The following is a 23,023-nucleotide window of genomic DNA, read 5'->3' as shown; positions in this document are numbered from 1 at the left end:
TTCCCATTGAAATCAATGAGCAGATGTTTGGAGGCGTTCTGCTTCCGATTTTTCGGCCCGAAAAACGGCCGAAAATAAGCCGTGTGAACATACCCTAAGGCTCCTGCTCAGGCTGATGGAAGGAGGTCCCCCATCAATGAGTCAACAGATGAAAAAAATGTGGCCATTCATAACATCTGTCATTTCTCTGTTATTTACGCCAATGTAAAATAAAGATGCGTTGATAGAACGGATGATGGACACATTTGCACTGGACAGGAAAACATGGCATGCAACGTTTCCCTTTCTGTCGTAATTGACGTTCGTCGTCATGACAGACATGGTAATGTTGAGAACTTTCTTCTCCATTTTGGCCACTTCCTCTTTTATTTGGACCAGAAAGCATGAAGAATTACCTGAAAGGAAGCCGAGAGCTCTCTGTAATAACAGTATTATGGGGGAGTAAATTCAGGGAGAGGGCAGAGCAGGAAGTCTGCGAGGTACAGCTGCTGCCAAACCCAAATTTACCCAGAGTTCCACTTTGAATACTTTAATACCTGAGGCATGTATGAAGTACTTACTACCATTACTTGTAAACCGGCATTCAATCATGTAACTATGCTAGTGCCAGGTCTTGCGCCATACTCTAAATAAAGGTAAAGAATTACTTTTACGGGAAGAAATGGGGGAGATTTATTAACCCCTTAAGAAACAACCCTGTTTTGGCATTAAGGACCGCCGTTTTTGATTCACCGGATCAGAGATCCATAACGTTTTAGGGATACATATAACTTATTCATTAACGTACATTAACTTTTTTTTTGGTGGGGATGGGAAAAACAAGGAATTTCACCATTGTTTTTTGCGTTCTAGATTAAGGCTGTTCACCTTGCGGCGTAAAGAACGCATCACGTTTATTGTTTGGGTCAGTACAATTACGGCGATACCTTATGGAAACAAAATGTTTTAATTTTTTTAAATAGACTTGATTAAACTTTATTACTGTAACTAAACTTTCATAAAACTTTTGACATGTCATAGTGACATGTCAAAAGTTTTGATCTGTGTGGGTCCGACCACTAAGACCACCACGGATTGCTAAAACGAAGCTGCAGAAGCCATCAGGTTAGCGCTCTCCTCGGAAAGCCGAGCGAGCGGTGTGCGGGCTCAATCGAAAATCTATGAGTCCATACGCCGACTGCCATCAGCGATCATGTAGCGAGGCATCGATGGGCTGACAGAGGAAGTCCCCTCCTCTGTCAAACACCTTGGATTCCAGGGTCACTATTGGCCGCCTCATCTAAGGGGTTAAAAATGAGCTGGATCAGAAGTTTCTCTGACCCTGGCTCTCAATCACTGTCAGGCTCCCACAGTGATCGCACAGGTACAGCTTCTGTGCTAGTGCGAGCATCGTGGCGTACATGTACGTCAGTTTGCATTAACTAAAGGCATTCTATGACGTACATGTACGGAATTTTCCACTAAGAGGTTAAGGCTATGTTCACACGTGTTCGATCTTAACAAAAAACGGCTAAAAATATGGAGCTGTTTTCAAGGGGGAAAAAAACCAGCTCCTGATTTTCAGCTGTTCTTTAATCAAACTCGTTTTTCGCAGCGTTTTTTTACGGCCTTTCTGGATCTGTTTTTCTATAGAGTCAATGAAAAACAGCTCCAAAAATGGCTCAAGAAGTGACATGCACTTCTTTTTACGGGGCATCTTTTTACGCGCCGTTTTTTAAAAAGGAGGCGTAAAAAAACGCCCTGTCGGAGCAGAACACCAAATTTCCCATTGAATTATATGGGCAGATGTTTGTAGGCTTTCTGCTTCCGATTTTTCAGCCGTTTTTCGAGACGTTTACGGCGTAATACGGCTGAAAATTGCCCGTGTAAACATACCCTAAGGCCTTATTTACACGAGCGTGTTAAACAGCGGCCGTCCCACGGACCTGTGTAATTCAATGTGGCCGTTCTCACAGCCGTTGTTTCAACAGACCGTGTGAAGGGTCCGTGGGAAAATAGGACATGTCCTATCTTTTCACGCATCACGCATCCCTCCATAGACTCTCATCTATGGGGGATGCGGGACATCGCGCCCCGCAGCGCCGAGCACAGATGCACCTCGGCGGGAAAAACTGTAGTTTTTCACGTCCGAGGTGCGCAACGCTCGTGTAAATAAGGCCTAAGACTGTCCTTAAGTTAGACAGGATAAAACTAGGCCAGACAGGTTGAGTCTGCGCCAAACTAGCATACGTTACATCAATATTTTGTGCCAAAAGAATGGCGCACACCATTAATTAAAGTGGCATATTTTACGACTTCTTTCTTTCTACGCATTTTTCAAAACTGTTGTGTGCTGTAAAAAGTGTCTAAAACACATAAGTAATTTGGCATGTGATGTGTGTGAAGTTTTGTTTGGAGCAATTGGAGCCAGAATTCTGACACAATTTTGTTTTGTAAATCTCCATCATTGTTTTAACATTGTGGTCCTTTTGGCCAAAACCAGTCTTGTTACTACTGAGTTTAATTTTGTTTGTAGCCTCTATAATATGTTCTCCTATTTTATTCTATTCTCTGAAGGGCTTATTTACACGAACGTGTAATACGTCCGTGCAACGTGTGTGATTTTCATGCGCCTCGCACGGACCTATGCTAGTCTATGGGGCCGTGCAGACAGTCCGTGATTTTCACGCAGCGTGTGTCCGCTTCCTGAAACGCACGACATGTCCTATATTTGTGCATTTCTCGCGTATCACGCACCCATTGAAGTCAATGGGTGCGTGGACGCGCGTGATTCGCGCAACAGCAGTCAAAAGTATGAATGAAAACCGAAAAGCACCATGTGCTTTTCTGTTTACAAACATACAAACGGAGTGTCATAATGATGGCGGCTGCGCGAAAAGCACGCAGCCGCGGACCTTATGATCATGACACACGGAGCAGTTAAGTGCCTTTTGCGCACGCAAAATGCTGCGTTTTTTGCGTGCGCAAAACGCACACGCTCGTGTAAATCCGCCCTAAGTGTTTTCTATTTTATACTATCTTGGGGGATTTTATTATCAGGGTTCCGAAACTGGCTTCAATTATGTCGAAAATCAATGCCAGTGTATGGCGTTGATTTTACTTTCTGGTGAACGGACGGCCGGAGATGCGCCTAAATTATTTAGAGGAGTGCACCTCTCAATAAATAATCTAACAATTACTATTTCCCTTTAGGCAACAAAAACTCCTATTCCACCCCACTTTATTAGTAACATTCTAATAATAGATGAGTTTAAAGATGAAAAACTCGACCATCTACCATAAGAATTCATTCATTCATTCATTCACCCTTTCTGGCTATTATAGTATTGATCTCGATCTCGGCCAGGATCCAATAGTATTCTGTTGAACTATCGTGTAGCTGGAATAGGCGGCTTAGTGTGGCTGCGGCTTACACCATACAATGTAGATTACCTTGGGGATGTGTTCACTAATAAAATTTAAGAAGTCCCTCCAAGACTGACCGATATGTTTCACTGATACAAGGGCGTCCTTGGGGGTAACTGGGCTAATGGCGTAAACAAAGGACGTAATGTGAACATGACCTTCTGTATATTTTCCCACAAAAAGATATTCCTGCACTTCCTCCTAATACCACCTTGTGCACGTTTCTTCAACTCTTGTGTTCCCTCCGTTTTTTTGACCAATCAAAGAAAAACAGACTAAAATATTTTGCTGTTAGTTTGAGTTATTTTTAACTAAGCAGAAATCCATTGATTGTGTGACATAAAACTTTGTAAGAAAAAGGCATCATTGCACCTGATGTTGAGCTTCCTGAGACGCTGCCACTCAAACCATTTGATGCAGGAAGAGCAAACAGCACTCAGCTGTTTACAGAACTATCCAAATTCACCAGACCTCTATGTCGGTCACAGATCTTGTAAATGTATCATGCATAAGGTTATACAGCTTGATTTATTGTAGTAATTAGAGAGGAGATGAAATATTCAGGCTTTAGCAGGTAGGTATTATGTAAACCTTATGTTAAAAAGAAGATGAAAGAAAACAAACATTATTGAGGCATGAGCCTTTGGTTACTATAGGTGGGTAGGAACAGCACAGCTATGACCAGGATACCATGCTATGAATAAAGGGGTTTCCAGTCATAAGAAATTGATGGTCTATCCTCAGGATAGGCCATCAATATCTGATTGGTGGGGGTCCGACTCCCGACACACCTGCCGATCAGCTGTTTTGAAGGGGCTGGGTTGCTCGTATGAGTGCTGCTTCCCCTATATTCCTTATCTGCTCATGCTGTGAATCGCAGACTCACTTGGAGCGGCAGTATTAGGGCGGATTTACACGAGCGTGTGCATTTTTGCGCACGCAAAAAACGCTTCGTTTTGCGTGCGCAAAAGGCACTTAACAGCTCCGTGAGTCATCACATATGATGCGCGCCTGCGTGATTTTCGCGCAGCCGCCATCATTATGACACTCCGTTTGGATGTTTGTAAACAGAAAAGCACATGGTGCTTTTCTGTTTGCAAACATACTTTTGACTGCTGTTGCACGAATCATGCTCGTCCCACGGAAGTGCTTCTGTGTGGTGCGCGTGATTTTCACGCACCCATTGACTTCAATGGGTGCGTGATGCGCGAAAAACGCAGAAATATAGGACCTGTCGTGAGTTTTACGCAGCGGACTCACGCTGAGCAAAAATCACTGACAGTCTGCACGGCCCCATAGACGAACATAGGTCCATGCGAGGCGCGTGAAAAACACGCGGGTGGCACGGCCGTATATCGCGTTCGTGTAAATCCGCCATTACAGCCTTCTCTCATTCAAGTAAATGGGAGTAGGCTGTTATACTGTGAACTGCCGCTACAAGTGTGTCCGCGATTCACAGTACGAGCAGTGAGACTAATAAGGTGCTCATTCAAAACAGCTGATCGCAGGGGGGTTCCAGGGAGTTGGACCCCAAACGTTTAAATATCAATTTCTTAAGACTGGAAAACCCCTTTAAGGCCTTTTTCACACAATGCACATTTTGCATGCATATTTATTATTTTTAAGCCCAAACCAGAATTGTATCCAGGAGAGTAGACTTATAAGGCCTTCCTTTATATGTCTTCTGTTTAGGTTCTGTTCCTGGTTTTGGCTTAAAAAATAAATGGCAAATCTGCACTGTGTGAACAAGGCCTAAGAGTGCATATGTTGCTTGAAACGTGTAAACAGCTGTACTCATTTTATTTATTTTTTTTGCAATCTTTTCCTGTATGGATATTTTAATAGATTTCAGAATGAAGCCTGGACTGCTTTTATCCCACTTGGTGGACATATTTTTCTTCTGCTAAATCCACCCTTTTCACAGGCACCACAATATTACCAAGCAAGGAATGATGTTATTGACCATAGGATCATGCTTCTGAAATTAGTGGAGCGGTGCTAAAAAGCTTCCGATCCGGCATTATTAGGGTATGTTCACACGAGGGCGTCCGTATCGTCTGAAATTACGGGGATGTTTCAGCCTGAAAACATCCCCGTAATTTCAGCCGTACCGGCATGTGCAGGCGCTTGAACGCCGCGTCAATTACGGACGTAAATGGCGCTGCTATTCATTGGAGTCAATGAATAACGGCTCCAAATACGGCCAAAGAAGTGACAGGTCACTTCTTTGACGCGGGCGTCTATTTACGCGCCGTCATTTGACAGCGGCGCGTAAATTACGCCTCGTGTGAACAGACAAACGTCTGCCCATTGCTTTCAATGGGCAGATGTTTGTCAGCGCTATTAAGGCGCTATTTTCGGACGTAATTCGGGGCAAAAACGCCCGAATTACGTCCGTAAATAGGCCGTGTGAACATACCCTTATGTTTTGATATCGACCCTTCTCCTTCATGTTTTCCCATGTCTTCTGCTTTCTTTCTTTCTTTCGTCCTTTTTTCTATCCCTTCTTTCGTCCATTCTTTCCTGATTTATAAATGTATCTTAAATTGTATTTGCCTTTTAGGTTTAAGAAATGGAGGCCATGGATAAAGCCGTGAATGTATATATAGACAACTTGCTTGGACCAAGAGGTAATATTCTTTTTTATTTTTAAATATTTATCATATTAAAACATCATCTATATGTGCATTTTTATTACGACATGTCGAGTTCTTGTTAAAAATTATAAATATAATATTTCAAAAGTAAATTAGTCTGACTATTGTTCAGGCATGCATTAAAAGAAGCACTAACCCAAGATACAATGCTTAAAGGATATGTAAATCTTTGAAGTCATTTTTTGAAATAAAATAATGTATTTTGTGATTTAATGCAACTTTTAAATAGGTTTTTCTTAAACATTTTTTTTTAAACTTTTTGAGATACAGCTTCTATGTATCTTGCCGTCAATCCAAATCCGTCAAGTCAGCAGGACTAACAGCTTAGGAGGACGCTGGTCCTACATGTCTCTGACACGCAGGATCCAGCTAAAAACAATCACATCTATAATCATAAACTTATATGATCGATGAACATATGATCGATAACAGATGGATCCTGCGTGTCAGAGACATGCAGGGCCAGCGTTCTTCGAAGCCATTAGTCCTAGTCCTGCGGAGATTACGTATTTACCTATTCTCCTCCGTTATTTAAATATCGGTGCTGTTATATTTGGTGCACGTTATTTAACCCGTTAGTGACCGCCAATACGCCTTTTCACGGCGGCCAATAACGGGCTTTATTCTGATGCATATTCCTTTTTACGGCACTGCATCAGGATAAAGTAAACAGAGCAGGGAGCGTCAAATCTCCCTGCTCTCAGCTGCCAGAGGCAGCTGAGGACTGGGGGCGTCCCTGCTCTGCCGTGTGAGATCGATATAAGTATCGATCTCACCCGTTTAACCCCTCCGATGCGGTGCACAATAGCGTGCACCGCATCTAAGTGGTTTTGGAGAGAGGGAGGGAGCTCCCTCTCTCTCCCACCGACACCCGGCGATACGATTGCCGAGTCTCTGTGTCTCTAATGGCAGCCGGGGGTCTAATAAAGGCCCCCAGGTCTGCCTGGAGCGAATGCCTGCTAGGTCATGCCGGAGGCATGACCTAGCAGATGCCTGTCCGTTTTAAACGGACAGGCAGTAATACACTGCAATACAAAAGTATTGCAGTGTATTATAATAGCGATCGGAGAATCGCATATTATAGTCCCCTAGTGGGACTAGTAAAAAAGTAAAACAAAAGTTTAATCAAGTTAATTTAAAAAAAAATGTGAAAAAAAATGAAAAACCCAGCTTTTCCCCTTACAAAATGCTTTACTATTAAAAAACCAAAATAAAGTAAAAAAGTTACACATATTTGGTATCGCCGCGTCCGTAACGACCCCGACTATAAATCTATTACATTATTTAACCCGCACGGTGAACAGCGTAATTTTTTTTTATAAAAACTGGAAAAATTGCTGTTTTCTGTGAATCCTGACATTAAAAAAATGTGATAAAAAGTGATCAAAAAGTCGCATCTACTCCAAAATGGTACCAATAAAAGCTACGAGTCTTCCCACAAAAAAAAAGCCCTCATACAACCGCATCGGCGAAAAAATAAAAACGTTACAGCTCTTCAAATATGGAGACACAAAAACAAATCATTTTGAAAAAAAAGTGTTTTTACTGTGTAAAAGTAGTAAAACATACAAAAACTATACAAATTTGGTATCGTTGCAATCGTAACAACCCGCTGAATAAAGTTATTGTGTTATTTATATCACACGGTAAACGGCGTAGATTTAAGACGCAAAAAAGAGTGGCGAAATTTCAGGTTTTTTTATTTCCCCCCCAAAAAAAAGTTAATAAAAGTTAATCAATAAATAATATGTCCCCCAAAATGGTGCTATTAAAAAATACAACTTGTACCGCAAAAAACAAGACCTTATACACCTATGTCGACGCAAAAATAAAAAGGTTATAGCTCTTGGAATGCGACGATGGAAAAACGTAAAAAATGGCTTGGTCATTAAGGTCTAAAATAGGCTGGTCATTAAGGGGTGAAATAACTCCATGAACTGTCAATGAGGCGTGTAATTGGCAAGGGGGCATGTAACATCGCTGGGACACTGTCCAATCAGCTACGCACAGTGTCACAGAGCTGGAGAGAGGAGCTGCGTGAGTATGTGTGCTCACTCTCTCACTCACTCTTCAGCTCTCGGCAGACAAGCTGAACAAGACTGTGAGATCTCTCGCGAGAGATCACGCAGTCTTGCCCTCGTCTGCCAAGAGCTGAAGAGTGAGTGAGAGCGTGCGCGCACACGCACGCACACACAGCTCCGTTGCCGATGATTCTCTCCTCTTTCAAGCTCTTGCTGTGACACTGTCCGTAGCTGATTGGTCATTGTCAGAGCGATGTTACACACCCTATTGACAGTTATGGGGGTTATTTAAATATGGAGCACCAAATATAACGGCGCCGATATCTAAATAACGGAGAAAGATAGACATTTTTTTCATAGTGTGACAGGGTTTGTACGGCCCTGCCTATTACATGCTGCACTCAGCTGCACATGTATGGGCAGGTGAAAGGTTCTCTTTAAGACATCTGCTAACTTCCTTCACAGGTATGTATATACAGGTTTCTGGAGATTTTGCATTGAAGGACCTGACTATCATGGTATGTTCACACGTAAACAGCTCCTGATTTTCAGACGTTTTTGTAGCAACTCGCGTTTTTCGCGGCTGTTTTTTAATGGAGTCAATGAAAAACGCCTCCAAAAACGTCCCAAGAAGTGTCCTGTTTTGACGAGCCGTCATTTTACGCGCCGTATTTTGACAGTGACGCGTAAAATAAAGGCTCGTGGGAACAGAACATCATAATTCCCATTGAAAGCAATGGGCAGATGTTTGTAGGCGTATTAGGGGCGTTTTTTCAAGCGTAATTCGAGGCGTAAAACGCCCGAATTACGTCTGAAAATACTGCGTGAGAACATACCCGTAATTGTTTCCTGAGTATGAATGTTTCTAGTCTTCAGATGATAAGGAAGGAAGGTTTTTAAAATATCAGTGTTGTAGGGTATTTTCCCCTTTCTGCACCATTGTATAGTATATATATATGGATATATTCTACACAGGGGTGCCCATTCTGCTGCCCGATGCGAACAGTGAAATGGCGCCCTTAACCTCACCATAAGGTGGAACTAGGGGCTGATAGACAACATATAGCAAAAAAAAACGATACAATATAACTTTTATATTATAAAATCTGTTTAATACAAATACGTAGGATTTATAAATATCCTGGTCACAGGCTGTGCACATATAGACCTATATGTGCACATTCAGCATCATAGGCGTTCACAGTCCATTAGAGTTCCGTATCCAAACCAAGCACAGTGAATAAATATGGTACCAAAACTAAACCAAGTAAATACAAACTGTACCAGAACGAAGCTCAGTTTATAAATAATGTTGTAGAACCAACTCAGTACATAAATACAACACCAGAGCCAAGCTCAGTACATAAATACAACACCAGAGCCAAGCTCAGTACATAAATACAACACCAGAGCCAAGCTCAGTACATAAATACAACACCAGAGCCAAGCTCAGTACATAAATACAACACCAGAGCCAAGCTCAGTACATAAATACAACACCAGAGCCAAGCTCAGTACATAAATACAACACCAGAGCCAAGCTCAGTACATAAATACAACACCAGAGCCAAGCTCAGTACATAAATACAACACCAGAGCCAAGCTCAGTACATAAATACAACACCAGAGCCAAGCTCAGTACATAAATACAACACCAGAGCCAAGCTCAGTACATAAATACAACACCAGAGCCAAGCTCAGTACATAAATACAACACCAGAGCCAAGCTCAGTACATAAATACAACACCAGAGCCAAGCTCAGTACATAAATACAACACCAGAGCCAAGCTCAGTACATAAATACAACACCAGAGCCAAGCTCAGTACATAAATACAACACCAGAGCCAAGCTCAGTACATAAATACAACACCAGAGCCAAGCTCAGTACATAAATACAACACCAGAGCCAAGCTCAGTACATAAATACAACACCAGAGCCAAGCTCAGTACATAAATACAACACCAGAGCCAAGCCCAGTACATAAATACAACACCAGAGCCAAGCTCAGTACATAAATACAACACCAGAGCCAAGCTCAGTACATAAATACAACACCAGAGCCAAGCTCAGTACATAAATACAACACCAGAGCCAAGCTCAGTACATAAATACAACACCAGAGCCAAGCTCAGTACATAAATACAACACCAGAGCCAAGCTCAGTACATAAATACAACACCAGAGCCAAGCTCAGTACATAAATACAACACCAGAGCCAAGCTCAGTACATAAATACAACACCAGAGCCAAGCTCAGTACATAAATACAACACCAGAGCCAAGCTCAGTACATAAATACAACACCAGAGCCAAGCTCAGTACATAAAGACAACACCAGAGCCAAGCTCAGTACATAAAGACAACACCAGAGCCAAGCTCAGTACATAAAGACAACACCAGAGCCAAGCTCAGTACATAAAGACAACACCAGAGCCAAGCTCAGTACATAAAGACAACACCAGGCCAAGCTCAGTACATAAAGACAACACCAGGCCAAGCTCAGTACATAAAGACAACACCAGAGCCAAGCTCAGTACATAAATACAACACCAGAGCCAAGCTCAGTACATAAATACAACACCAGAGCCAAGCTCAGTACATAAATACAACACCAGAGCCAAGCTCAGTACATAAATACAACACCAGAGCCAAGCTCAGTACATAAATACAACACCAGAGCCAAGCTCAGTACATAAATACAACACCAGAGCCAAGCTCAGTACATAAATACAACACCAGAGCCAAGCTCAGTACATAAATACAACACCAGAGCCAAGCTCAGTACATAAATACAACACCAGAGCCAAGCTCAGTACATAAATACAACACCAGAGCCAAGCTCAGTACATAAATACAACACCAGAGCAAAGCTCAGTACATAAAGACAACACCAGGCCAAGCTCAGTACATAAATACAACACCAGAGCAAAGCTCAGTACATAAATACAACACCAGAGCAAAGCTCAGTACATAAATACAACACCAGAGCAAAGCTCAGTACATAAATACAACACCAGAACCAAGCTCAGTACATATATACAGAACCAAGATCAGTACATATATACAGTACCAGAACCAAGCTCAGTACATATATACAACACCAGAACCAAGCACAATACATATATACAGCACCAGAAGCAAGCTCAATACATATATACAGCACCAGAACCAAGATCAGTACATATATACAGATCCAAGATCAGTACATATATACAGTACCAAAACCAAGCTCAGTACATAAATAAAGCACCAGAACTAAGCTCAGTTCATAAATACAACACCAGAGAAAAGCTCAGTACATAAATACAACACCCGAACTAAGCTCAGAACATATATACAGTACCAGAACCAAGCTCAGTACATATACACAACACCAGAACGAAGCTCAGTACATAAATAAAGCACCAGAACTAAGCTCAGTTCATAAATACAACACCAGAGCCAAGCTCAGTACATAAATACAACACCCGAACTAAGTTCAGAACATATATACAGTACCAAAACCAAACACAGTAAATAACTATGGAACCAGAAGTACCGTATTTTTCGGACTATGAGACGCAGAAAAAAGTAAAAAAATATTTTCTCTCACCATGACATTGTACACATACAGCTCTCCAGCATGCACATTATACACACGCAACACTGTTGCACGCACAGTAGATATACACACAGCTCTAACAGTACATACATTATAAACACACAGCACTGCTGCATGAACAGTACATATATATATATATATATATATATATATATATGTATGTACACACACACACACATGCAACGTGCCCCTACACAGTATAATGCCCCATAGCTGCCTCCATACAGTATAAGGCCTTAATGCACACGGCCGTGCTCGTAATCACGGCCCGCGATTGCAAAGTATGGGAGCATGGCCCATAAAATACAAAAAGTAGGACATGCTGCATAATTCACGGCATAGTTCTATGTAGGGATTCAGAGAAACCTCTCATCTCCGCCGCTATTCCCCTGAATGCTGCCATCAAAGCTGACCACAGCATTCAAGGGGTCAATGAGAAGGGGGGATGCCCCTTGGATCGCGTCAAGGGAATCCCTGTGACGCGATTGTGGGACATACCATATCTCGCCATACAGCCCAGGGTCCATTGAAGGACCCCAGGGCTGTCTTACCATATTTCCTGTTGTTAGAGCACACTTAAGTATGTCCTAACAACTGCCTGTGTACTATCCATACACAGGCTAATGTACTGGCATATAGATATATGCCAGTACATTAAAGTATAAAAGAGTAAAAACATAAAGTAACGTTAAAGAGACTCTGTCACCACATTATAAGTGTCCTATCTTCTACATAAGGAGATGGGCGCTATAATGTAGGTGACAGTAATGCTTTTTATTTAAAAAAACGATCTTTTTTCACAACGTTAGGAGCGATTTTGGTTTATGCTAATGAGCTTTCTTAATGCCCAAGTGGGCGTACTTTTACTGTCGACCAAGTGGGCGTTGTACAGAGGAGTGCATGACGCTGACCAATCGGCATCATGCACTCCTCTCCATTCATTTACAGTGAATTAGCGATATAGTTATATCACTATGTGCAGCTACATACACAAACCCTAACATTACTACAGTGTCCTGATAATGAATACACATGACCATCCAGCCTGGACGTCATGTGTACTCAGAATTCTGACTCTTTTCTGTGAGATTTACAGCAACGGATACGAAATCTCGTTTACCTCGTAATCTCGCGAGATTTCGTATCCGTTGCTGTAAATCTCACAGAAAAGATTCAGAAGTGTCAGGATTCTGAGTACACATGACGTCCAGGCTGGATTTCATGTGTATTCATTATCAGGACACTGTAGTAATGTTAGGGCTTGTGTATGTAGCTGCACATAGTGATATAACTATATCGCTAGTGCAGTGTAAATGAATGGAGAGGAGTGCATGATGCTGATTGGTCAGCGTCATGCACTCCTCTGTACAACGCCCACTTGGTCGAAAGTAAAAGTACGCCCACTTGGGCATTAAGAAAGCTCATTAGCATAAACTAAAATCGCTCCTAACGTTGTGAAAAAAGATCGGTTTTTTAAATAAAAAGCATTACTGTCACCTACATTACAGTGCCCATCTCCTTATGTAGAAGATAGGGCACTTATAATGTGGTGACAGAGCCTCTTTAAATTAAAAAAATACACATACACATTTATTACAATAAATAATAACCTGCACAACAACATTTTTTGCGTTATTTTACGCTGTAAAAAAATAAAATAAAAACTACTTTCTGTCACTTATTAATGTGAGGCACGAGGTGTGATGAATTTAACCTCCATGTGCCTCACATTAATAGTAATTAACTCCATCATGTACCTTACACATTAACCCATTATGACTGACAAACATGATGGGGTTAATTACTATTAATTTGAGGCACATCCAAAATTCATCACACCACGTGCCTCACATCAGAAAATGGAAGAACTTTTTTTTTTTTTATTACTGTTGGCAAAGTATAATTTTGGTATCGAAAGTCGCAATAATACAAAGTATCGGTATTGAAGTACAAATTCTGGTATCGTGACAACCCTAGTTCTATGGCACGGACACCCTTCCGTAGCGATACGGAAAGTTGTCCGCGGCCAATAGAACTGAACGGGACCGTATAGCGGCCCGCAATTGCGGAGATTTTTTACGGCCGTGTGCATGGGGCCTAATGCTCCTATAGCTGCCCCCATACAGTATAATGCCCCTATAGCTGCCTCCACACAATATATTGTCCCCATATTGCCTAATGAAAAAAAAAAATTCTCACCTAGTTCTGTTTGCACGACGAGTGGATGAGATACCTCTGCTCCTCTGGTCTGTGCTATGAGTGGCTTGGCGCAAACAGAAGTGATGACTTCACTGCATCGCACCTGTCTGTTTCGAGCACCTCACGTCTGGCGTTACATAGTGAATGGTAGAGCAGGGAGCAGATGCAGTTGACACTAGGACACACCACCGGTCACCAGGGACAGTGGGACACCGCCCGGAATTTGGGACCGTCCCGCTGGTTCCCGGATAGTTAGGACTTTTGTCTCCATGATGTGCACATCACGTAATTTAGCTTCTCCTGCTGCCTTGCACTGATCCTACAGATTAGTGCCGGGTAAGCCTGAGGCCTTGTTCACACAAATGTATTTCACGTCCGTGTGCTGTACGTTTAAATAACTAACAGCACACTGACCAATGCAATTCGATGGGGCTATTCAGACATCAATGTTTTTTCATGTACGTTGCGTGAAACTCACTGCATGTCTTATTCTGGTCCATTTTTGCGGATTATACTCGCCTATTGAAATCTATGGGTGTGTTAAAAACATGAACAGCACACGGATGACATGCTGTCCGTTTTACACGCATCAGTTGCTAAGGGAATGCAGAGAAAAAAAAGTAAAACCAGAAAATGTTTGCAGAGGAGAAACATGGTTGAGAAAAACGGATGACACACGGAAACCACACTGACTCAACATGGACAGTCATGTGCATGAAAAATGGCCCATTTTTTTCGGACACGCTTTTACAGCAGACCATACAGTTAATCCAGTGCTGATCTGCTGCAGTCAGGCAGAAAAAACAATGACATTCTGTGACTCACTGGTGACATCTTCTCTGACTGAAGACATTCTCCTTTCTTTTGATCTCTATTCGGGCCAGAACATCCTAAGTAATTCTCCCAGCCATTACTCATCTTTGCAGATTTTGATGCCCAGACATCTTTTGCTCCTCCTCATCTTTCACTTTCTAACACCATCTCCACATCTTGATGCCCACTTCAACAGTGTCACTGCATTTCATAGAACTATCCTGCTGCCCAGCAATACCATGGCTGATTCTGCCCCAGTCTTTTCCCTGGTACTGTGCCATGCTGCTATTGCCCACAATACTCTATCATGCTGCTGCTACAAAAATACCTGTTCATTTTTAAACCCTTTGGCTTTGCAGTGAATTTTTGGTTTTTCTTTTTCGTTTTTCCTCCCTGTCTTCCAAAAGCTGTAACTTTCTTTATTTTTGTTGCATAGGGGCTTACTTTTTGTGGGACAAGTTGTAGGTTTTAATGGCACCATTTAATGTACCATTGCATGTACTGTGAAACTGCAAAAATTTCCTTGTGGGGTGGAAAGCGAAAAAAACTGCGATACCTCCATTGTTTTTGTTTTTACGGCATTCAATGTGCGGTAAAAACAACTATTTAAACGTATTCTGCGGGTCATTACAATTACGGCAATACCACATTTATGTTGTTTTTTTATTATGAACTTTTACAATGAATCTATATTTAAACAAATTTTTTTTTTTGTATTGCCATATTTTGAAACCCATACCTTTATTTTTCTGTCGATGGAGTGATTTGTGGTACCATTTTCAATGCTCAGTTTTTCCTACATCAAATTCCTGTACTTTGACTAGAGTCTCTGTAGACATTTAACCAGCAGTGAATGATGGGAGATTTTTAGACTTGCAGCAATGTGATCGGAGCTCTGGACTATAATACAGGCTGTAGCTCATCATAAATTTATGTGTTTTCATTACATGACATATTCTTTTCTTGTTCAATTTGTGTATGTAATAACCATCTGTGCTGCCACTGAGAAATCTAAAGTGTGAAAGTGCTGTAGTGACACAGGAAATCTCAGTAACGTCACAGTGTAATATAATGACAGATTCTAATAAGGTAAACTGTTCTGGCTCAGGAACGTACTTAAAAATAGTATACTAGAAGGTGGCATGCCAAGTAACATGATGATTATGTGGTGTAGAAAAAAGATGGGTAGAAAGACATTGGGGCGGATTTATTAAGGCCCAATGCACATGAACGTAAAAACGCCCGTAATTGCGGCACGTTTTTACGGGCCCATGGACTTCTATTGGCCACGGGTACCTCCCCGTATGCTTACGGGAAGGTGCCCGTGCCGATGAAAAATATAGAACATGTCCTATTTCAGGCCGTAATTACGGCACGGGCAGGCCCATAGAAGTCTATGGGGCTCCCGTAATTACGGGTGACTACGTGTGTGTGCACCCGTAATTACGGGAGCGTTGCTAGGCGACGTCAGGGGATAGTCACTGTCCAGGGGGCTGAAAGAGTTAAACGATCGACAGTAACTCTTTCAGCACCCTGGACAGAAACTACCAATCACAACATAGATCAACCTGAAAAAAAAAAAAGACGTTTATACTTACCCAGAACTCCCTGCTTCTTCATCCAGTCCGGCCTCCTGGGATGACGTTTCATCCCATGTGACTGCTGCAGCAAATCACAGGCCAATCACAGGCTGCAGCGGTCACATGGACTGCCGCGTCATCCAGGGAGGTCAGGCTGGATGTCGAAAGAGGGACGCGTCACCAAGACAAGGGCCGGGTAAGTATGAATTTCTTATACTTTTACTACGGAAAGGGCTGTCCCTTCTCTCTATCCTGCACTGATAGAGAGAAGGGGCTGCCGATTACTGCAGTGCAATTTTGCAGCGAAAACGTTCCCGTAAATACGGGTGGAATACTGGTGACACCGGACCCGTATTTACGGTCACGGGTCCGTAAATACTGGTGCAATACGGGTCGAATACGTGTGACCAAGGACCCGTATTTACGCTAGTATTTACGGGAGGAAAATACGTTCGTGTGCATTAGGCCTAAGACTGCAGTTTCATATGTCAGCCAGCTTTCTAATCCGCTAGTTGCATCATTCGGCTGCCCCCATCCCCCTCCCACCCTCCCCATCATACATAAAATAAAAAATTGCTCTTTTCATTGCTCCTCCCCTACGGGTCCTCTCAGGCTCCCTCTGCATGCTGCTTCTCATACAAGGTCCTGACGCCGAGCAGCATCAGGGCCTTAAAGGGGTTTTCCACAGGAAATGTCATAAATGTCAGATAGATGCGGGTCGCATCTCTAGGACCCACACCTATCTTTAGAATCGGGCTCCCTAAACCCTGTTCTACTTTTTTCTGCTGCAGTCGCCTCCCGGCCACTTCCTAACTATATGATCGGAAGTATGAAAACAGCGTAGCTCGCTGAGTTACGCTGTTTCCGTAATTCCTATAGAACTGAATGGTAGTTACGGAAACAGCGTAGCTCGCATGCTATGCTGCTTCCGTAAATGCTATTCACTGCTATGGGAGTTACAAAAACAGCGTGGCTCAGCGAGCTACGCTGTTTTTGTACTTCCGACCATATAGTCAGGAAGTGGCCGGGAGGCGACTGCAGCAGTAAAGCGGGGTTTAGGGGGCCCCGTTCTAGAGATAGATGTGGGTCCCAGAGGTGGAACCCGCATCTATCTGACATTTATAACATATCCTGTGGATATGTCATAAATTTTGCTGATGGGAAAACCCCTTTTAAGGGGTTTTGCCATAATCATTATTTATCACCTATCCACAGGATTGGTGATAACTATCTGATTGTTGGGTGTCCAACCGCTGGGACCCCCACCAATCACAAGAATGGATAGGTGATAAATATTGAATATGGGAAAACCCTCTAAATGTGATGCAGCACTCAACGTCCTGAGTACTGCATCACATACAGCATGCTGACAGAGCCGGAGGGGAGAAGAGAAGTAATGAGGTGAGCATACTTTTTTTTTTTTTAATTGTCCGATGGGGATGGGAAGCGATGGTCCGATCGGAGTAAGGGTAAGGTACAGGCGTCTACCATGCTATGCCCCTCAGAGTGACATCTATGCCAGATTTCCGCTATAATTTATACTATAAATTACTTTTCTGCCATAAAGTATAATAAATTTGTTGGGCTGCTGTGACTCCGCCTCCTTTCAGGAAACCACCCCCCTTTTAAAAGTGGACGAGAGCCGCGTAAAATGGGCAAAAGTCGCAATTTGCATTGCAAATTGCGACTTTTGGGTCTTTTGCTACTTTTACATGCCACAAGACTGGCATGTAAAGACTGATAAAATACCCCCATTTCCTAAAGGGCACCTCTTCTCCTTGGCTTCTGGGTGCAAAAATAAGATTTTAGTTTGCAAGGCAAAGATCATTTTTAAAAAGTCCCTAATGTGGAGTTTCTTTCTTTTTACATTTCAGACCCGCGAGTGAAAGGATGGTTCATGTTAGATAATTACATCCCCTCCTTTGTTTGCACCGTCCTGTATTTATTTATCGTATGGATAGGACCGAAGTACATGAAAAACAGACCACCAGTTTCCTGCAGAGGGATTCTTGTAGTTTATAACATTGGCCTTACACTGCTCTCGCTGTACATGTTTTATGAGGTAAGACTTCCAGTCATCAGCCCACAAATTTGGTATATTGTCTAACACTAGACAGTTATTAAAAGAGGACTAAGGTTTTTACTGCTACTGTGTCAGTCACAGGTTTGATATTCCAAGCCGGCGGAAACTCTGGTACACAGCCCTGAGTTCTAATTTAGCATGTGACTTAAAGAAAGACTTATACACAAAAGAAAGATGTTCCCTGTTGGAACTTAAACTCTAGACCATCCACAAAAATAAAACCAAATTCTCTAAATATGTCTGACTCCTGCTCTGCGGACCAGCGGCTGTCTTCTCTGTATAAAAAAAGGATGAAAGTTCTGGGGCTTTAGTCAATATATACCATCAGCAGTTCTGTACACAATAGAAGAAGGTAATCGAGTGTTATCAACCACTTCCTGCTGCACCTGTTACTAGGAAACAGCCAGAACATAAATCGAGCACATGAAAAAGATCATTATTATAATGGGAAACATCAATTTTTACCAAAGTTTCCCTTTAATTTAATACAAACCAGAAAGCCCATTTGTGTAGTGCAGTCATGCAGATTGCAACCAAAAAAATATGAAATATGTCATATTAACATGCAGGGAATAATGGATTATAGCTATAATTGCTATGGGGAAATATTTATAATGATTGGACCCAATTGTAGTGTAAAAGCCCCTTTACGCGGGCTAATGATCGAGTGAATGAGCGTTCATATGAACGCTTGTTCCCTCGTCATCACCCTGTGTAAACAGGGCAAAGATCCACCGGTGAACAAGCAAACGCTCATTCATCGGCTGATCGCATCTTTTTTGCGTTGGTCAGCAGCCTATCTCCCTGTGTAAACAGAAATGCGTGGGGATGACCGATCGAAGTAACACTCGCTCAACTTCATACTTGGCAATCGTTGGTCCTTGTGAATGGAGCAAATGATCGACTATCATTGCTGGTTAAAGGTGGTTTATTACAGATGATATTTGCCTGTGTAAAGCCACCTTAACCCGCATTCTTTTTTTTTTATTATTCAGATCACTGTTATCACCACACTTGTAGGTAAATAGTTATCCGTAAAGACTCCCTACTATGGGGAATTGAGCTTAGGCATGTAGACTATAGACTATGCTATTCCATCCTGAGGGAAGCCGCAAAAAGCGTATACCGCACAGTATAAGTCTTTTCAACATAGAAGCCTGTGAGCGTATATGTCGGATGTGGGAAGGTCCCATCATCACTGTCCATATATGTGTGAATCCAGAGTTAGGATATGTTCACACAAGTCGCAGACACTGCGTAAAAGTATGCAGCAAATCCGACCTAGAACCTGCAGGGAATTCCGGCCAAAAGACCGCACCAAATTGTGGTGCAGATTTTCTTCCGAAATCGCCGCTGCAGAAGGAAGAGCAGGGGAAAAAAAGACAATACTTACCCTCACTGATGTTGCCATAGCAACGCGCCCCTCTGATCTCTGTATCGCCTTGCCTCCTTTAAAGAAGCTGCAGCCCTTGTGACCGCTACAACCTGTGATTGGCTGCAACAGTCACCCGGGATGATAAGTCATCCCAGAAGGCTGGACTGCATGGTAAACAGCCAGGGGAACAAGGAGCCACTGCTATGACAAGGGGGGGGGGGCTGGTACAGACTTATTAAATGTAACGCTTTCATGACCATCATTTCTGATATGCACTTCTTTGCAACTACTTTGAATATCACAACTATTTTTACTTTATTTTTTTACAAGACTTAATGAGGCTTTCATTTTCTAGATTAGTTTAATTAATTCCATGTTTTTAATTTTTATTATGAGCAGACAAATCTCTAAGGCCTCATGCACACGAACGTATTTTTTTTCCTCCTGTAAATACTGGCGTAAATACGGGTTCTTTGTCACACGTATTCGACCCGTATTCCACCCGTATTTACGGACCCGTTTTCTCTGCACTAATCAGCAACCCCTTCTCTCTATCGGTGCTGGAAAGAGAGAAGGGGCAGCCCTTTCGGGCAGAGTTTCCGCAGCGATTGTAAGTAAAAGAAGTTCATACGTACCGTTGTCTGGGTGACGTGTCCCTCTTTTGGCATCCATTCCGACCTCCCTGGATGATGCGGCAGTCCATGTGACCGCTGCAGCCTGTGATTGGCTGCAGCGGTCACATGGGATGAAACGTCATCTCGGGAGGCCGGACTGGAGGAAGAAGCAGGTAAGTTAACTTTTAATACTATTAACTCCAGCGGTAGTCACTGCCCCGGGTGCTGAAAGAGTTACTGCTGATCAGTTAACTCTTTCAGTACCTTGGACAATGATTATCCCCTGACGTCGCCTAGCAACGCTCCCCATAGACTTCTATGGGCCTGCCCGTGCCGTTATTACGGCCTGAAATAGGACATGTTCCATATTTTTCAACGGCACGGGCACCTTCCCGTAAGCAAACGGGAAGGTACTCGTGGCTAATAGAAGTCTTTGGGCCCGTACTTACGGGCGTTTTTAGGGTATGTGCACACACACTAATTACGTCCGTAATTGACGGACGTATTTCGGCCGCAAGTCCCGGACCGAACACAGTGCAGGGAGCCGGGCTCCTAGCATCATAGTTATGTACGACGCTAGGAGTCCCTGCCTCGCTGCCGGACAACTGTCCCGTACTGAAAACATGATTACAGTACGGGACAGTTGTCCGGCAGCAAAGCAGGGACTCCTAGCGTCGTACATAACTATGATGCTAGGAGCCCGGCTCCCTGCACTGTGTTCGGTCCGGTACTTGCGGCCGAAATACGTCCGTCAATTACGGACGTAATGACCTCGTGTGAACATACCCTCACGTTCGTGTGCATGAGGCCTTAAAATGTGAAAAAAAAACACACTATTTTGTAATTTTATATATATATATATATATATATATATATATATATATATATAGATACACACACTGTTGCAGCTCCGTAGCAATTAGTCTTCTCTCTCCGTCACCCTGGATTGCCTTGAGGGTAGAGTGGAGGGGGCTAGAAGGCTATATTCACCCAACGTCAAAAAAAGGGCAGTTAACAGCAGAACAGCTGTCAGTTTTTCATGACTTTTTTGCATCAGTGTGTCTCAAAATTTGAATCTAATTCTCGGCCGTCTGACCATTTTTCACTGCCATTTGCCATCCGTTTTTCATGGACGTTAAAAAAAAAATGGATGAATTTTAATCGTTATGGATTTTTGTCTTAGCCACCTCAAAACACCACAGTACCCATGTAGAGAGTGACGCAATACCACTGTAGATAGTGCCACATTGCCCACTGTAGCGCCAGTGCCCACATAGATACTGCCCACTGTAAATAGTGCCACAGTGCCCACATAGTTCCCACTGTAGATAGTGCCACATTTCCCACTGTAGATAGTGCCCACACAGTGCCACACACATAGCCCATGTAGATAGCACAAAAAGTGTCCCCTGTAGGTAGTGCCCATATGATGCCACAGTGCCCATGCAGATAGTGCCACAGCCCCTGTATATAGCAGCCCCCCTGTAGATGGAACCACAACCCCCTGTAGATAGTGCCACCCCCTGCAGATAGTGCCTCCCCCTGCAGATAGTGCCTCCCCCTGCAGATAGTGCCTCCCCCTGCAGATAGTGCCTCCCCCTGCAGATAGTGCCTCCCCCTGCAGATAGTGCCTCCCTCTGCAGATAGTGCCTCCACCTGTAGATAGTGCCACTCCCCTCCTAAAGGGAGCTTAGGTGGCGCGTTTTGCGTTATCTACAGGGAGTTGTGTGTGGCGCTATCTACAGTGGAGTGTGCATTCCGTGGCTCTCAAAGCCGCGGGCAGACATGAGAGTGCAGCGCTATTTACACTGAAGCAGCACTGCAGTCATTAAAAGAGCACCCAGATTTTTTTTTTATTTCCCCCTCCATTTCTACATTGGTGTTTCAGTGGGGTGCTGTGTGCAGAAGTACTTACCGATCCGTGCATCATGTCGTTTTCGGTACCAGCGCCGCCCACATGATCACATTCTGACTTGGTCTGGAATAACTGTGCTTTTGAGAGAACCGGAACACAGGCTCTCAATGCATTCCTATGGAGCCTCGTTCTGGCCCCCATAGGAATGCATTGAGAGCCTGAGTGCCCCAGTGAAGCTTCAGTTTAAGGTCAGGGCTACACAATGAGGGTATGTTCGCACGGAGTGTTTTCAGCCGTTTTTTGAAGCAGAACGTCTCCAAATATCTGCCCATTGATTTCACTGGGAAAAACTGTTCCGACGGGCCCTTTTTTCACGGCCATTTTTCAAAACGGCCGTGTAAAAAAATGCCCGCGAAAAAGCAGTTCATGTCACTTCTTCAGCCGTTTTTGGAGCCGTTTTTCATAGACTAGAAAAACAGCTCCAAAAACGGCTGTAAAAAACAGCGAAAAATGCGAGTGGCTTAAAAAAAGTCTGAAAATCACAGCTCCGTATTTTCAGACGTTTTTGAGTTTGTGTGTGCACATACCCTGACTGGTCGTGGCACGGGTTGCGCTGCAAACCTCGCAGTAATGAAAGTGAATTTGGCCGCCTTGCGACCTGCAAGTTGCTGAAACCGTTGTAAGAAATCCAAACTATGGATTTTTGGCGACTGTCATGTCGCGGACATCGTCACTTGTGGGTCGCAATGTGGCCACATTCACTTACATTACCGCGGCACAGCGATGTTTGGTCGCGACCTGTGTCGCCCTAGCCTAAA

The 23,023-nt window shown here is 43.1% G+C and overlaps 1 protein-coding gene across 1 annotated transcript in view; it reads left to right on the top strand.

The window, feature by feature from the left end:
• The window catches only part of ELOVL5 (ELOVL fatty acid elongase 5), an 81,140-nt gene that overhangs the window by 1,692 nt on the left and 56,425 nt on the right, over positions 1–23,023 (top strand). Inside the window, exons 2-3 of the mRNA XM_075861955.1 lie at positions 5,969–6,035; positions 18,153–18,340. Coding sequence (XP_075718070.1) covers positions 5,978–6,035; positions 18,153–18,340 — 246 coding nt within the window. The 5' untranslated portion in view covers positions 5,969–5,977. The remainder of the gene's footprint in view (positions 1–5,968; positions 6,036–18,152; positions 18,341–23,023) is intronic.

The sequence above is a fragment of the Rhinoderma darwinii genome, chromosome 4, assembly GCF_050947455.1.
Source record: "Rhinoderma darwinii isolate aRhiDar2 chromosome 4, aRhiDar2.hap1, whole genome shotgun sequence".
NCBI classification, from domain to species: domain Eukaryota; kingdom Metazoa; phylum Chordata; class Amphibia; order Anura; family Rhinodermatidae; genus Rhinoderma; species Rhinoderma darwinii.
Note: the sequence above shows the minus strand (reverse complement) of the source record. Positions and strands in the feature narration are given on the sequence as shown.